Below are 17,616 nucleotides of genomic sequence, written 5' to 3'. Positions count from 1 at the left end.
GTCATTACTACTATTCTCTAGATTCTGCAGTCCAGAATTTTGAGTTTCATGTCTGGATTCCTTAGCATCAGATTTATTACTGAATTGCTTTAATTGTGTCAGAGTTCTCGGGGCTTTGTATTCTGACATACTAAGAATCTTCAGAGAGTTGATATGTCATTGTTCCTCTTTTTAGCACTTTTCACACCTTCTGTTATGTTGGAAAAACAAAAGTCTCCCTCCACTGAAATTTCAAAATTGGAGCCAGTGTAGTACAGTAAAAAACAGAATGCCCAAGAGTGAGAATTTGGTGAGATGTTAATGATTAAAAAGTAGAATTGAAGATTAGTAGTGACTTAATTGGGCTACAGTATTTATTAAGCATTTAAGAAAAAAATCTTGAAAAGGAAGTTCTGACTTTTGTGTGTTTGCTTATTTAATTTATTCTGGGACTCTGTATATGCTGCAAATTTAAAGCCTACACATTTTCTTTTAAGTCCTCCTGTTGAATCATCTGCTGAATCAAGCTTGGTTGCTGAACTTCAAGAGAAGCTTCAGGAAGAAAAAATGAAGTTTTTAGAGCAACTTCAAGAACAAGAGAAAAGAAAGAACGAAGAAATGCAGAACATCAGAACATCACTCACTGCAGAACAGCAGGTAAAGCTGATTGGTTTTTATTACTTTTTTTTTCCAATGTAGTTATCTGTTCTTTTGCTGTTTTGAAGTTATGGAGAGGTTGGGTTTTTTTGGTTTTGTGTGGTTTTGTTTTGTTCTGTTTTTTTTTTTTTAATTTTATGGGGGGTTTTGGGGGTTGTTTTTTTTTTGTTTGTTTTTGCTATGTAGCACACACTCTAAATTTGCACTATTATCTGGAGCCAGGGTATGATGTCTTAATGGAAACCAACACTTAAGCATTAAAAAGTAATATAATTTCACCTTAAATATCTGTGAACTGGGCAATCCAGATTAAATTTTTCTTCTTTTGATTAAGTTTTTAAAATAGTGCTGTAAATTTTTTATCCATTAATCTGTTGAACTCCAGAAACATATCATTTAGGTATGGTTTTAAGTTAACAACACAAAATTTGGGGACAACACAAAATCAGTTATTTGAAATACTAATTGATTTGGAGTGCTGGTTAATAGCTTTTGAACTTTATTAGCCTGGGCAGGTGACATTTGAGGTTCAAAGCAAATGTTATATTTTAGTTAGTAAACTTCGAAACACTATGTACTCCAATACCTTGATACACAATCAGATTGCACTGGATTAATAATTATATTTGTATCTACACATTTTTTCCTTTCAAAACATCTTGAATCTCAGATTTTGTAGATGAGTCTTCAGTTCTTAAATTAAAACTCTGTTAATAACAGCTGTTATCTACAGCTTTGTTTAATTTAAACACTAAAAGGATGTTCTGTTTTAAGCATCTCTACTCACTTTAGCTATGGGAGGATCAAATAAGGACAGAGACACTATAGTGATCAGCCAGCTTGGTGAATGAACAGTATGAATCACTTGGTGCAGAGAGCAGAAAATTGCAAACAGTGAATATTCTGGGTATTCAGCTTCACCCTTTATGTCATTTTTTTTTTTTTTCCTCTGTAAAGTTATCTTAGGCATCACTTGTGGTGTGTGATAGTTTTGTTATGCAGACATATACCAAAGGCCACTGTGCACCATGTAAGGTGTGTAGCCTGCCAAATAGCTTGCATTTTAAGACTGAGAGTTGATAGGCATAGGACAAGACAATCTTAAATTGTAATTTAAAATATACTTTTAACAATGGTGGTTGGTAGTTTTTGTCTGTCTCTTCAGCACAGCTTTAAGAGTAGAAAGACTGAGGGGATGATGGTTAGTAGAAGGGCAGAAGGAGAGAATTTGTCAGACTGATACCAAAGGATATGCTGGCCTCTTATGTTTGGTTATTCAAGCTGTTAGCCAGAATTTCTGTATGACTTCTGTATAAGTTAGTTGTTCACTGAGGAATTAATGCGCGACTTGAAATGTATTTTCAATTCAGATTCTAGTATAATATTCTAATTTATTAATAATTATATTTTTATTTTTTATTACATGTAACATATCTTCATGCAGTGCAGCTTTGTCTTAATAACCATTTTAATCCTTAAAGTAATTGTGTTTAATATAAAACATGCAACTGTTGTACTTTAACTGGAATATAAAGCATTATGTTTAAAAAGCCTAACAACTTACAAATTACTATTTCTTTATAATTATACTACATGTTTATATTGGGCTTGAGGGGACCAGAGGGATAAAAATAACAATTAAAAATTGTTACAGACAAACGTCAAAACAAAATGTACAGACATGTTATCTCTTAACCTAAGTAATACGTAAACAAGTTTAATTCTTTGTTTAATTGTAATTTACAAAATTTAAATGCATGACATATTTTGTACTTTTTTTTTGTTCTAGTGATGCATTTTACATTACATTTATACAGTACATTTCTTATTTCTGTAATACTTCTTTCTGTTTTCAGACCAACTTTAACACTGTTCTGGCAAGAGAAAAAATGAAAAAGGAAAACATAATTAATGATCTTAGTGACAAATTAAAAATGCTTACACAACAGCAAGAAAAAGATAAGGGTAAGTAAAGTTCTGGAAAAGTAGTCATCTTTTCTAATAGGACAGTTCCCTTCACTATGGGTTGATTTTAATCCTTAGTGCTGCTGTTATTAAAAGAATTTTTATTTACTTGTGTTATAGATTTGATTGAGACACTTTCTGAAGATCGAGCTCGCTTACTTGAAGAGAAGAAAAAGCTTGAAGAAGAAGTTAATAAACTGAGAAATAGTAGTTTTTCTCCATCAACCTACTCAGCAGCAGCTTCAGAAGCTTGTGGAGCCTGCGCAGCTGATGTTCCCACTGGCACAGACAGATTGGTTTCTGATATCGCAGCTGAAGGCAGAATGGACTCCACGATGGAAACCAGTATGATGGCTGTGCAGTAAGTATGGAACATTGCAGTAGAAATACAAAAAACATGCTCTTGTTCTTTAAATGTGTGTGACTGGGTGTTGTGAAGTACAAATGAGTATGTTTAACACTCCTCCTGCCTTTGTTCTTGCTAAAATTATTCTTTTAAATGTACATGCAATTGTGATGTAAAGGTCATCAGAAGTGTGTGGTTTCGGTGACTTAGAAGTATGGAACTTAAAGGCAGTACTTGGCTCCACAATCATGAGATGAAAAAAATAGACCTAAGTATATAAAATGTAAGCTGAACAGGAGCGCGATTGTAATAATGAGTGAGCATGTTATTGGCTTATCTTTTGAATGGTGCCTGGATCTCACTTAAAAACAAACAAACTAAAAATATGATTGTTTGTGTACATGCCTGCTGTAAGATGGCATGACATTCCTTGATAGAAGAGAAGGGCCGATAGGTATGCTTGGCTAAAATTAGGCTGAATTGTCAGGATTCCAAACAAGTAACAGGACTCAGGCTGATTAAGTGCCCTTGATGGATGGATCTTTTGAGTATTGGAGAGAAGGGCAGGTATTCAGCATCTTTGTTTGTATAACCTCCAAATCATCAGTACTGGCAGTTGTGAGGTACTGCTGACTTTCTGGAAGGCAGTGATGGGACTGGGAAAAACCTTTGCAATGATTTAAACCCTTGACAAAAACAGCTGGGACAAGCAACTGAAGTACTTCCAACTAAACTTTTTACTTAAGATTGGTTTGTTTATGTTTGGATCTGGTTGATAATCTGTATTTACAACAGATTCAAATAACACTATGTTGATATTGAACACATTTAACTGTTCATCACCCTTTTTGTATGGAGGCTTAATTAGGCAGGGGCTAGTTTGCAGGTAAGCATCTGAAGCTGTGCTTGAAATACTGAGGTGATTCTAGAGATCAGAGGGAACTTAAGAAATTTTTTTGCAGTCATCGACTTCACTATAGTCTGTATTTTGGGTGTCCTACTACAATAGCAGTGCATTTTGTTATTGGCATATAACACCATGCCTAGTAAGTTAAGAGTCTAAGTGTAAAGCTGGTAGACTGTGATGTGGTCTCAGTACATGACTATGAAGTCTCCTGCACTTAAATAATTCTGGTAGGTACAAAGTAGTCCTCTTGGTTGTTGTCAGGAATCCAGCCTACTGCAGATGTATTTTCTGTTTTTTCAATACTGACTTCTATGAAAATGTAGATCAAGTTCAGAGCCTTGATTCTTAATTTAAATGTACCTAAAAGAATTTTGTAAAGACTTTTGAATGCGGAAGACTATCTGATGCTCCAAGACAAGGGGTTATGATGATGCATGCGTAAGTCCTATAATTTTTTTTTTTTTCAATTTACTTGACAATTTTCTTAAATTTCTCTTAACAAATGTAGAATATCAGGCTTAAAAATACTGTATTAAGATAAGCACATTCTATTCCATATACTTTCTGAGTAGAATAAGACAAAATGAGCAGCACATGATATGTGTGCATTAAAATAGGACTCATTACTAGAAGATAGTCAGCTATTATCATGCCTAGTGCATATGAAAATCCATTCAGAATAGATTACTGGGGGAGAATTTGGGGGAAAAAAGGGTGAAGAGGTTTTGTCCAGGGCATTGCAATTTTGGTTTTTTTAACTCCATATAGAAACTGGATAAAACTAGAAAAATATAAAAATCTACACTATGAGTTTGTTTCTACTATAGCAGCCTAAGAAAACTGAAATAGTTAACATGTAGCATGTTTCAGTAATTCATGAGAACTGTCCTTCGTGCTAACACTTTCTACCTCCTTGTGGTAGAAGATGGCATTTCTTTAATTCTCTTATAATAGGAATACTCATTTTAAGATCCTTTCTTACCATGTCTAAGGTGCCTAAAGAAATCTGCGTTTGAACTGGAAGGCACTTCTAAATATTAAGAGTGACATAGAATATTTTTTATGTGTTTACATTTGCAGTAGTTTTTTAATAGACTTTTAATACGTAAATTGTGATTGCATTGTCAAATTTTTCTCTCTTCACTTAGTCTTCCCATAGACTTTCTCATTTGTGAAGCTGATAAATATCACAGGCTGTGTCATGTTAACCTCGATAAATAGCAAGCCTGCTTTGTTCTAGCTACCTCAGGGCAGTGATGTTTTGGGAAGACAGATCTCAATCTTACTTAAAATAAAACAAAAGGTCAAATGCTTTTGTTTCCCTCTTATTTCTGAGGCTTCTTGAAATATCTGATTTATGCTTCAGAACTGTACAGTGTAATGTATTTGTTTGCATGGGAAAAAAGCTTACAATCCCAGATTAATTTCATTATACCCCTAATATGATTAAAGGTTTCTTTTTACTTATTAAGAACACTTATGTGAGGAAATTGGCTGCATCTTTGAATGATCCACTTGATAGAGCTTGCAAATTTTTACTGTTAATGAGAGGAAAGCAGAATAACTGACTGTAAGCTCCTGGTTGGTACCCTTTTACGTAGAATCTCTGTGGAGGATCATTAAGCAAATGCAACCCATGCATTTTCTCACTTTTGTGCGCCTAGCTTTTTGAACAGTCCCAGACTTCTACTTACTGCTCACAGAAGTAATGAATCTGACTGGGACACATAAAAGTGGAATGAGGTTTTGTCAGAGAAGCAAAAGCAGCGTTGTTAGATATACCTACATTCACTTTAATCAGTGCCCATCATAACTGGTGCTGCCTAACCCAGAATAATATATACCCAGTGCACTAAATAACTTTGTGGAAGCAAGGATAAAAACAGTTTTTGCTCACCAAACTAAATTTGCACTGATAATCAATGAAACACTGAAATACCCTGTCTTTAGGAGGAGAACTGTTTCTTAGAGTAATCATTCTAGTCCTGAACTCCCAAGGCAGATTTATAAAATAATACTGGAAAATATAAGCTTGGGAACAAAACATTTTGGATCAATGTACTAAAAGTCTGGTAATAAGTAGACAGAAATTATTGCAGATTTCTGTTGACTTCTTCCTATTACATGAAAGCTAACAAGCCTTTTAGTTGAAATGAAGTAATGATCAGTATGGCTTAATTTTAATCTGTTGGTTGTATTTGGCAGTTTGCTTGGATTTATAGCATACTTTGCCAAACTGGATGAACCGAGTATATGTCCAAAAACTTGCCCATTATCTTTTCCCAACCAGATCAGTTTGGACTACAGAATATATTGTTTCTTCCTTATTAACTTGCCTTTAAAAATATATTTTAATTACGTATAGGAATTATTCTTGGTTCTTAAGAAATTTCTTATTAGGATGTTGGCATTATCTTGTCACGCCCCAGTGCTCAGTTTCTCACAGATAAATGGAGACAATTAGCAAGTTCACATTAGTGTGTCTCTACCAGAGTCCCAGGGCACAGAGCCTTTAAACTGCAAAGATCAGGAAAATATGATATTGTAGAGCTGAACCACAATGTCAAGGGTTAACTGCCAGAGCATTTAGGGTTGTATTTTTTGTCCTGATGCTTTGAAAATAAGGCAAAATATGCAGAAATGGCCCCATGTAACTTTACAAACTAATCAATGATTGAAAATGCACTGACTTCTTGCAACAAAGAAACTACTTTGGTTTAAAGAAGAAGGTGGGAGGGGTTGGGAAATAAACCAAAAAACAACCCCCAAACCTGTCAGAAATGTTGATGCTGATTCTTAAGGTATCTTTCTGTCCTGTTCCCTCTGTGCTAGAAAATGTGTGGCACTCATCACTGAGTGAAGATGGTGGGGGTGGGAAAGATAATTTTTGACCATGGGAAAAAAAAATCATTTTTAACCTATCAATTTTCTTCTTTCTTTTTTAGTGAAAATGTCCACATGTCTGAAGAAAAACAGAGGATAATGTTGTTAGAAAGAGTGAGTAGATTGTTTATGAGATTAAGCATTACAACTAAGTACTTATAAATATGCATATGTGAAGTTGTGCTGTGGTCAGTTATAGAATCATAGAATGGTTTGGCTTGGAAGGGGCCTTTAAGGTTTTAAGGTCCCTTTTTTTAAGTTACAGCATCCTTGCTATAAGCAGGGACACGTTCCCCTGGACCAGGTTGCTCAAAGCCCCATCCAGCCTGGCCTTGAACACTTCCGGGGATGGGGCCTCCACAGCTTCTCTGGGCAACCTGTTCCAGTGCCTCACCACCCTCATAGTGAAGAATTTCTTATGTCTAATCGAAGTCTACCCTTTTCCAGTTTAAAGCCATTACCCCTTGTTCTATCACTGCATGCCCTAATATACTCTGATGCAATATAGTATCTGCAAGGCTTATAAATATCATTCCAGGGAACGTTTTTTTTTTGTTGTACTTTTTCAGATCAGTATAATTTGTAGAAGTAATTAAAAATAAGTATTAATACATTATACTTATAGTTGGTCTAGCTTAAAGTTTGTTAATTCTGTTTGTGTAGGCTTCCATGTGAATGAGTCAGGTGTAGTATTTCTTCTTAGGAGTGACATGTCATTGGTCTAGGGAATTTCAGTAGCAAAAAAAAAGTTTTGATTACTTTTTCAAATTAAGGCATCCGAAGTAGCTTGACAGGAATTAAGATTGATTTACCTATTTCTCTTGGAAATAGGTGATTTCTCCTCTTAGGCTGCTCTTACTTAGGTTGGTTTAATTCTAGCTGGAGTGTGTTGTAATCCTGACAGTATTACTTCTGTAAAGTGAAATAATGTTATGAATGTGCTTAAAATTACAGTTTTCTGAAGTAAATCCTACAGGTTAGAATTGTAAGTTTATACCTCACCCCCTCTGCTTCTCCCAGATACATACCTTATATACCAGAGGGTTGGAGCACCTCTCCTATGAGGACAGGCTGAGAGGGTTGGGGCTGTTCACCCTGGAGAAGAGAAGGCTCTGGGGAGACCTTATAGCAGCCTTCCAGTACCTAAAGGGGGCCTACAGGAAGGATGGGGAGAAACTCTTCAGCAGGGCTTGTTGTGAAAGGATGAGGGATAATGGTTTTAAATTAGAGGGAGGTAGATTCAGACTGGACGTAAGGAAAATTTTTTTTCCAATGAGGGTGGTGGAACACTGGAACAGGTTACCCAGAGAGGTGGTGGATGCCCCGTCCCTGGAAACATTGAAGGCCAATTGGGATGAGGCACTGAGCAACCTGATCTGGTTGGAGATGTCCCTGCTCCTTGCAGGGGGGTTGGACTAGATGACCTTTAAAGGTCCCTTCCAACCCAAACTGTTCTATGGTTCTAACTATTCAGTGATACCTTACGTTTTCACTTCTGTAACAACTTTTACTTTGAGTGTAGCTTTCAATGTACACAGAATAACTGAACCTTTTTGATTAAATAAAAGTTGTTGTTCTTGGTAAAAGGCTAAATTAACCTTTAGTAATTACATAGGAATCTTTCAGATTGTAGTAATTTTTTACTGTCCAGTAGTATTTAACTCCATTCCAATTTCCTTTTTCTTGCCTCTTCAAGTTGACCTTAAAAAAGAACAAAGTGTCTTTAGCTTTCAGCTTTTTAGGATCGCTTAGACTAAAATTTCTGAGCAGTTAGAGAACATGAGTGTTTTCTGTTAATGGATTGTGGCACTGTGTGATGCAAGTGGCTGTATGTTTCACTTGCATGCTTTATTCTGGAATCTGTTTACAAAGGATTTGTCATAGGTAGAAACTATAAAATAGTATATATTACATTGGTTTTGCTATTCTGTTAGTAAAATGTTTTTCTAACTTGAGAAGAATGAGTGCAGAGATAAGCATAGCGTAGCAGTGGGTTCTATAGCACTGTGGTAATTGCTAGACCTCAAATATTTTTACATATCGTTGTTGAAAAAATGTTTTGATATTCTTTTAAAACTGAAAACTGTAGTAAATACGTATATTGTGTAAGTAGTCTGTCTCAGGTCATATCAAAACTTATTTTAAAATATGTTTGTATTGTATAAGGTGTATTATATTTTAAAATATGTTTGTATTGTATAAGGTGTATTAATTAGTTAATCAGATAAGATTTTCTTTCAGACTTTGCAGTTGAAAGAAGAGGAAAATAAGAGATTAAATCAAAGATTGGTAAGTATTTGTACAATGCTTTTTTTTAAGCCTCATGAAGACTTAAGAAAAGCCTACAAATGTTAAGCTTGTTAAAATTAAAAATGTGGTTTTATTAACTTCAAAAATGTTTTAAGTGTTAAGGCAAGTGGCAAATACATAATCTGGCAACTTTTTAAAAGTACCTTAGCATAGCAGTCTTCTCATGGGAAAAATTCACAGGACTAGAGAGAGAGAGACTTCTTCCTGAAGAACACAGACCATCCAGACTTGAGACTGAGGGAGTTAATTTCAGTGGCACCGTGGCTTAATTTTTCAACAGCGGATTGAAGGCCAGTTTACAAGAATGTAAATATGCCTGCACATTAAAGATAATTAGGAGTGTTAGCAATAACTTTGTGATTGTTTTTGGAAAACTGCACCTGTCATTTTTGTCAGGTGTGAAACTTTCATTCTACTTAGTAACTGGCAGTAAACAGTCATCCTCTTGAGCACTCAAGTAATAGTCAATATTTATAGAAGGAAAAAGAATATAGTGACAGAGTTCCCTTGATTCGTGTGCTATGAATCTTTCTCCTCTTTTTTTATCCATAGTTTATCCTTGCTAGCAGATCTCAACCTTAAGTCTTAAAAAAAAAAAAAAAAAAAAAAAAATTACTGCGTATATGGGAAACAGACATGTTCTTTGGTAGTTTATTGTTTGGACTGGCCATGGAGATCTCAATTTCTTTAAGAGGCAGATGGTATCTAGGAGTTTGATAGGAACTGATATCTGTGCAGTTGCACGTTACATTTCGTAGCAAAGGTGTTTGATAAGTTTCTCCAGTAGGAACTGCTGTCTTTCTGCCTGTGATAGGATTAAAATTTACTATATAATTTACTCCTGCTACATGTTCAGATATGAAATTGCAATTTTTTTCAAACACTTTCCATTCCATGTTAAAACTTGTATATAATAACCCTGCTAGTACAGGGTGTAAGAAAGGATTACAGGATATCCAACAGCATATTTTATAAAAGGATTTTAAAATTTGTATTATTTATTTCTTGTCTCTTCATCATTCTTTCTCCTCTCCCTCCTCCCAGTACACTTCTAAAACTGAAATATATGTAAACACTTAAATATCAATATTTTTTCCTATCGAGCTACTTCAGATAAGGAACACAGAAAAGAATTCTGCACAGTAAAATAAAATCTTTTCAGGTCACTGGCTTTTGCTGCAAAACATATACATATTTGACAACTTTTATGTTAGCGACAACTTTTTTCAGGAAAGAAAAGTACAATGTGAATATGTCAGAGAAATGTAGTCTCTGAAAAAAAAAAAAAAATTGGTCTGGAGTTGGACCCCATAAAGAAAACTGCAGAAAGTGTCATCAGAACTTAAGAGCTTTTTATGTTGTACCGTATTCAATTTGGACTCACTCTTTGAAGAAATGAAGAAAACTAGCTGTGAATAGGCTTCAAGCTCATACTAGGACAGGCTGATACTGTTTCTGTGGAGGTGGGGGTTAAGAATAACAATAGGAAATAAGCTGTAGGTAACAATATTTGAGTTACAGCTGAAAAATCATGTGCTGAACTTCAAGCATGAGTAATCTAGATTTTAATAGCATTTATAAATGGTCCAGGAAGTAGGAACCTATGGAAAAACTGCAAGACCTCTAGTCAGAGTTCCTACAGGGCAATTATGAGTTGCTTCCTGTAAGGAAGTTAGCAAAGGGTAATGAAGTGTATATGTTTACATCAGATCAGCTTCTCTAAGTGCCTGTATGTGGGCTACGTGTCCTTTTGTAGTAGCATGCATTACATTAGTATGTAATGCAAAGTAGCATTACACATTTTTATTTCTTATTATCATAGTTACTGTAGAAAGCATATGTACACTTATGTTTGGTTTTAGATCTAGTTTATCCTATTGAAGTTGGTTCATGTGCCAGTGTTAATTAATTTAAACAGATTTAAAGGCAAATATGAATATGGGAGATAAGAATTATGTCCAAAACCTTACATAATTGAGCCTTTGTTTACTTCTAGTAAGTTTGACTCCAGTTTTATTCCAGGGAATGCTACTCAGTTGCAGTAAACTTAAGATTATTTGACAGTCCTTAGTAAAACTGAGAGACCATATAGAGTTCAACATCCAAAGTTTAATTGCAATAAACGTGTTTAACGTCCAGTGTTTTACCATCAGCCTTTTCTAGAATGCCAGTGACCTCTGTGTTAGAGTGCACAGCTATATCATAGGCCTTGTGTGTGGTCAGAACAAATCTTCACTGGCACTGATCTGGAAAGCACTTCTCAGTTTGAAATAATGAGGGAGAAGTCAGTTATGTAAGAAACTTCATAATACAAGGTAGCTATTTGAAAAGAAAAAAAAACAAACACAAAAAAACCCAAACCAAAACAAACAAAAAACAAAACCACAAACAAACCACAAACAACCAAACCTGCTGTGGAGCAGGATGACAGAAAGGTATGCTGATTTCTTGAGTGAATATAAAATCTGCAAGAATAGACACTGTTTGAAATCAATAATCAATTACTTAACTGTATTGTTACATGCAATGTACATTTCATCATAGCTTGCCAATACTTTATAGCTTTTATCTTTTTTTTATAGATGTCACAGAGCATGTCATCAGTATCCTCAAGACATTCTGAAAAAATAGCAATTAGAGAGTAAGTACATGTTAATTTTCATATGAACAGACCTATATACCTTCAATAATAAGCATGTAGTTAAAGAATGTCACAGTTCTTATGTTCTTGCTCTGTGGTGAAAAGATAGAGATCACCTCTGTAGTTCAGCTGTCAGTTATTGAACCAGCCCTGTTGGGCATAAATCAAATTTTATAAACACTTTTTTTTAAACATCAAAAGGCCTTTCTGAATTCTATATGTTGGTGGCTTTCTTGAATTCTGTCTTAACATGTTTCATAAGGATTATACCTCATGGCATTTCTAGAATCCTCCCAGAGATTTCTTTTATCTGTAACCTTCTTGAAATCACGCGAAGAAAAAGTAGAAGGAATCCTGTTCACCCTGAGTATGTGTAGTGCTCTACTATATTTCAAAAGCAGTTTTACCTTTCTGAAGTCTTGAAAATTTTTTGCTTACCTTGACAAAATGAAATGAACTTAACTCAAATATTTTGTTAGATTTTATCAATTTGTTAGCAGCTGCATGTAGAATTGTTGCTGGAAGAAGTAGTATTAATTCTTGCGAAATATGAAAGCCACAGACAACTGTTCTTAAGAATTTATCAGCTTGATACTGAGTAATATAAAAAATGGTTTTGGAAAGAAAATCAACACAGACTATTCCTTCGATATTTCATGAATTACACCAAATTGCATTTTTACTTTAGTAAGGTCAATGTGTGCAGAATCAGCTTTTCCTGTGAACATCTGAGTATTCTGGCAACTTGGTAGTCTTCAGGGAGGAAAATGTTGTGAAAGAAGAATTCATCTGTCCAATAGACTTGTCTTTATCTAAGTCAATATAGTCTGTCATCATAGTAAGTCCAGGCAGAAAAGCTTGGAGTATTGTTGGTTTAATCTGAAAATTAACTTTAAAGATTATTAACTATATTTCTGTCTAGATTTACCTATTTATCTCTGACTAATGTATATGCAGTCTGCTTTTATGGAGAATAGTTTTTTCCCTCACTTTTCCACTTCCTCGTCTGTCCCTCGAGGAGTAGTAACATTTATTATTAGAGCCCTCTCATGGTCTAATGCTTGATTTGTAGCTATTTGAAACTTCATTTCATTAATGGGTAAATCATTTTACTTCCAACACATTTGCGCTGTGAAACAGAAGTTTGAGACAGAGAAAGTTCTCTGACATTAAAACTTGGTGGCTTCTTATGGTGTCAGGAAGAAACATGTTTGAAACTTTTTGTGTAAAGTCACCATGATGTTTCTTTTAGGTTTAACCCTTTGATCAAAGATGAACACTTCCTCCCTTCTTTATCCTGTGTGCTTAAAATTTTAAGATTGAATAGCTACACAAATGTTTACTGTATTTTTCCATGTTCAAATTGACTTCAGTTTAAAACATCAAAAGAGTGTTTGTAAACACTAGTACAGTGATCATTACTGTAAGTATTGGTGAATAAAAATAATATAAAATTGAAACATTAGTATTTTGTTAAGTATTTCTGTGTAAATTTTAAAGCAAAACTGTCAGTTCTTTTGAAAAAAATAATTTGAGCTGATGTATGTAGAACATTTCAAAAAGGCTTTTTAAAGGTAGAGTGTTTTGGTGACTTCAGAAAATCTAAAGCGTATATGAGTTGGTTTTACACGTAGGAGCAACAGTGCTGTTGCTCAACTAAATCTTGTCTCTGCAATACCTGGGAAAAAAATTATTGTAATTAATGTAGTTTTAAGCTTCTGTACTTTTTAAAGTTAAGTTCTTTGATTTATTCCTCCCCCCCCCAGTTTTCAGGTTGGCGATTTGGTTCTCATTATCTTGGACGAAAGGCATGACAACTATGTATTGTTTACTGTCAGTCCAACCTTGTATTTCTTGCACTCAGAATCTCTTGCTGCACTGGATCTCAAACCAGGTGAGTGTGGTAAGTGTCAAATTACTTCCAATTATTATCTTCTACAAATAACGCTCTTAACTTTCTAAGACTTTGTAAGTGTTTTTATGAATACGTATGAGAGCTGCCAGTTGTCTTTGTAGCTTTTACTATTTGTTTTGATGCTAAACATTTTTCAAGGCAGAACATTCTAAATGAAAAATTTATATAGATGTTAATATCTTGGAAAAATAGGGAAAAATATCTGCATCTTCAAAGTAAACTGTTAAAATAAAAAGATACAACGTACCAATTTTGTACACACACACAGCATGTTAATGTGTATAGAGGGAAAACATTCCCATCAGGCTGCTTAGGTATTCAGTAGTATGAATAATAATGTATAATTGTGTTGATCTGTGGTCTATTTTTATGTAGGTTTATGTTTTCAATGTCTTTTTTGATTAGCAAAGTAAATACAAAACTCAAGGTAACATTTCTGTCAAAACTGCATGCTCTGTTCCTATTTTTTAATACCTGATTTTATTATGTTCTTTGAAGATTGTCTTTGGATAAAACTTGTTCTCTCTGTAGCTCTTCTGTAAAGTGACTGGAATTTATAAAACCAAATACCTGTCTGAAATAAGAAAATGTAGACTACAGTATATAGAGATTTGCAGGCAATGTCTTGCTGATCAAGTTTTTTCCACCCAGTTTAAATGGTGTTTAGCAGGGCTCATAAGTTTGAGAGAACAGTGTCTGTCTGTTTTGCTTATGTTTCAGATTGATGGCACGTTCAGCATCCTTAAGCACTGCAAATTATTGTGTTAAGGGCTGCCAAAATGTTGCATCTCAGTCTGACCTTTTGCACCAACGTGTACATACCAAGTTAATAATTCTGTATAGATCCACCTACAGTATTAAGTGTCAGGGATCTGGAGTGTTGTAGGTTGTCTCTGCCTGCATTAAGAGCACTTACAATGCTATGACAACACTGAAATTGTTTGAGGACTGCATGGTTTCTGTGTTGTCCCGCATCTTTGGGATATGGAAATTTTCATCTGCAAATGTAAGGAAAAAAAACCCCTGTATCTTTCTCACTGTCTTTGTTAGATCAATGAGGTCTGTCAGCCAAGCCAATTAAAAAAAAAAAAAAAGGTTTGTGGGTTTTCTTTTTTTTTTTTTTTTGTAATTTAGAGAATCAGAATAGTTTGGGTTGGAAGGGACTTTTAAAGGTCATCTAGTTTCAAGCCCCCTGCTCTGGGCAAACACACCTTCCACTAGACCAAATTGCTCAAAGCCCATCCAACCTGGCCTTGAACACTTCCAGGGATGGGACATCCACAGCTTCTCTGGGCAGCCTGTTCCAGTGCCTCAGCACCCTTGCAGTGAAGAATTTCTTCCTTACATATAATCTAAATCTACCCTTTTCCAGTTTAAAGCCATTACCCCTTGTCCTATCACTACATACTGTACGTAATTTAGTAATTTAAATATTAGTTGTAGAACATTCAGGACAGATTTGAATACTTCACACTAATTTGTAGGAGTGTGGAGTAGAACAGAATCTGCTCCATTATCAATAGCCAGATTAATCTTGAAGGGCAAGATTAAAATTTCAGCCTCTAGTTCTTGAGTGACTCACACCCTAGTCACTAAAAAACAGTATCTCATAAATAATCACACTTAAAAAGCATTGATTTTATTATTATGCAGAGCATATGTGAGCTGTTCCTTCTGTCTGTTTTGATATTTTCTTCATGCCATGATTAGTGATAGTTAGAAAAGAGCAAAGCAAGTAAAATGAATATAATTTCTTGGGATACAAGACAAATATACATTTCCTTACTTTTACAGAAATTGATACAAGCTGAAAGTTTATTTATGCCCATTGCTGCTCACTTGACCTGTCAGTTTATTATTGAGGTTTTTAATTTTTCTCCTTTACGAACACTTATCGGGTACTCTCAGAAGACTGCAAATAAAACTAGCAGACTTGTAGGGCTTTAAAATGTTTGTTTGTGAGTAACTAATTTCCATCATTAATACAGAAAAAGAATCAAATGTTTCAGTAAGGGCAATAATAATAGCTGAATACAGAAGACTTTCTATCCTTTGAAGTACTTCAAGAAATTTTCACCTTAAATTAGACCAAAAGGTCAAGCTCAGTTGACAAGAATAATTTTGAATCACTAAATGAATTTCAGTTTTTATTTCCTTTTGTCTCCTCTAATATTAAGTTTTAAAACAAAATTTAAACTGAAAAGCAAATTTTTTTGTTGAAAGCACCAGTGACCTCTCTTGACATTGGAACTTGATTAATTATTGATAATTCTTTTTTAAAAGGATGTTTTTAAGAATGTCTGCTTTCAATTGAAACTGTTTTAGCAAATAATCTTTAATCATATTGAATATAATATCCTGTTACCTGTAATTGATTATCTGAAGTAGTAAATATATTGTCTCTTTAGCTTCAGGAGCATCTAGGAGACCTTGGGTGCTAGGAAAAGTGATGGAAAAGGAATATTGCCAGGCAAAAAAGGTAAGGAAATAGTAATAGAAAATCGTTTGATAAAACTAAAAGAGGAAAAAAAAAATCAGATTTAATGTTTGTAACAATTGCAAAAAATACTCTTTACATAATAAGCGAGATAAAAATTGTCCTAGGTTCTGCCATTCCTCCTGTGGTTTGTAGTCAGTGAATAGCGAGAGAAGGGGAACTAGAAAAAAGAGTAAGTGAGCAGTGGCTTGGGTAATTGTCTCCATACTACCCAGAACCTTGCCAGACTCCCAGAGGTTTTGTAAATGCTGAGGGATGGGAATCAGTTTCTGCTTAAAAGTATAAAAATGAGAAGAATAATCCTGCATTTCTAATGTAATTTGATTTTTTTTTTTTGTAGGCACAAAACAGATTTAAAGTTCCTTTGGGTACAAAATTCTACAGAGTGAAAGCAGTACCGTGGAACAAGAAAGTATAACACAACAAAATTTTAGTTCATTCTGTCTCCATTCTTTTTTGACTTGTCCTTCAGTGCTCATTCATCGCTCCAAATACCAGGCCATCTTTTTATACTGAGGTCATGTGACAAGATATGTCATTGATGTACTGCTTTTACTTTTTAACAGGTCATATTTTAGAAACAAGAATTTCATCAAAAACTCTGGCCCTAACTGTTGCAATTTTTTTTACCCAGATAACTTTAGGAGTGTGGACCAAATGAGTTCATTTTCTGAAAGGGCAACCACATGAAACATGGTTTGTTAGCCATGTTAATTGCCTGCTAAATATACATTAGCTTGTATTTAGATGTTAAATGTTAGTTACCATTATTACCAGCATACGTCCTTTTGTGAAATCATTATCAAAGTACTTGCACTCTTTAACAGATTCTTTATATGTGTAAAATTCATCAACTATTTAAAGAGGAGTGTTCATTGCATGCAGATAATCATATAATTTTTCTTCAACATGAGTTTGCCTCAGTAGATGAATAAAAGTAACTACTGCAACTTGTTTCATTACATGAAAATGCTCTTAATGTTAAAAAAACCCTTGTAATTTGAGAGACTGATTTTGAAAATCAGTCACAGTTAGATCTGCAATCTTCAAAAGCACTTTCGATGGATTGATCACACAGATTCTGGAGGGAAGATGCCTGTGCCGTTTGTTCAAAGTGAAGCACTTGTTCTTCCCAACAAAACAGAAATCTTGTATTAATCTATTTAGAAAAATCATATTGATGAAATTGTATTTCATGGTTGAGTTTCAGGAAAAAACTCATTGTACATTAACCATACAAGAGTCATTTAAGTAACAAATTATTGTAATTGTAAAAGACATGTAGAATTTTAAAACAATAAAGATTTGAAACTGTATGTGTTTGAAGTATTTGTGTGCCTTTTAAATACTATCTATAATATTTATTTCATGTTAATCTATTGCAGCTTCCTCTGATTCCGTTTTGTTATGTAGAAATACCTAAATTTTCTACAAGAGGCATTAATATTAAACAACATTCAGGAATAACAAGAATTACCTTGTAACAATAAAAAATAATTTAAGTAGACAGAAATTA

General features: G+C 34.3%; 1 protein-coding gene across 5 annotated transcripts in view; it reads left to right on the top strand.

Moving 5' to 3' along the window:
- Positions 1–17,416, top strand: part of RB1CC1 (RB1 inducible coiled-coil 1) — a 76,110-nt gene extending 58,694 nt beyond the window's left edge. For 3 of the 5 annotated variants that reach the window (XM_086740804.1, XM_086740802.1, XM_086740806.1), the window contains 9 exons: positions 477–636; positions 2,493–2,601; positions 2,722–2,962; positions 6,800–6,851; positions 8,979–9,026; positions 11,630–11,688; positions 13,455–13,591; positions 16,012–16,082; positions 16,441–17,416. In XM_086740804.1, coding sequence (XP_086596930.1) covers positions 477–636; positions 2,493–2,601; positions 2,722–2,962; positions 6,800–6,851; positions 8,979–9,026; positions 11,630–11,688; positions 13,455–13,591; positions 16,012–16,082; positions 16,441–16,518 — 955 coding nt within the window. In that variant the 3' untranslated portion in view covers positions 16,519–17,416. The remainder of the gene's footprint in view (positions 1–476; positions 637–2,492; positions 2,602–2,721; positions 2,963–6,799; positions 6,852–8,978; positions 9,027–11,629; positions 11,689–13,454; positions 13,592–16,011; positions 16,083–16,440) is intronic. The other 2 variants (XM_086740805.1, XM_086740803.1) reach the window with 1 other exon arrangement.
- The last annotated feature ends 200 nt before the right edge of the window (positions 17,417–17,616 follow it).

The sequence above is a fragment of the Chlamydotis macqueenii genome, chromosome 2 (genome assembly GCF_036417535.1).
Source record: "Chlamydotis macqueenii isolate bChlMac1 chromosome 2, bChlMac1.mat, whole genome shotgun sequence".
Lineage (NCBI taxonomy): Eukaryota > Metazoa > Chordata > Aves > Otidiformes > Otididae > Chlamydotis > Chlamydotis macqueenii.
Note: the sequence above shows the minus strand (reverse complement) of the source record. Positions and strands in the feature narration are given on the sequence as shown.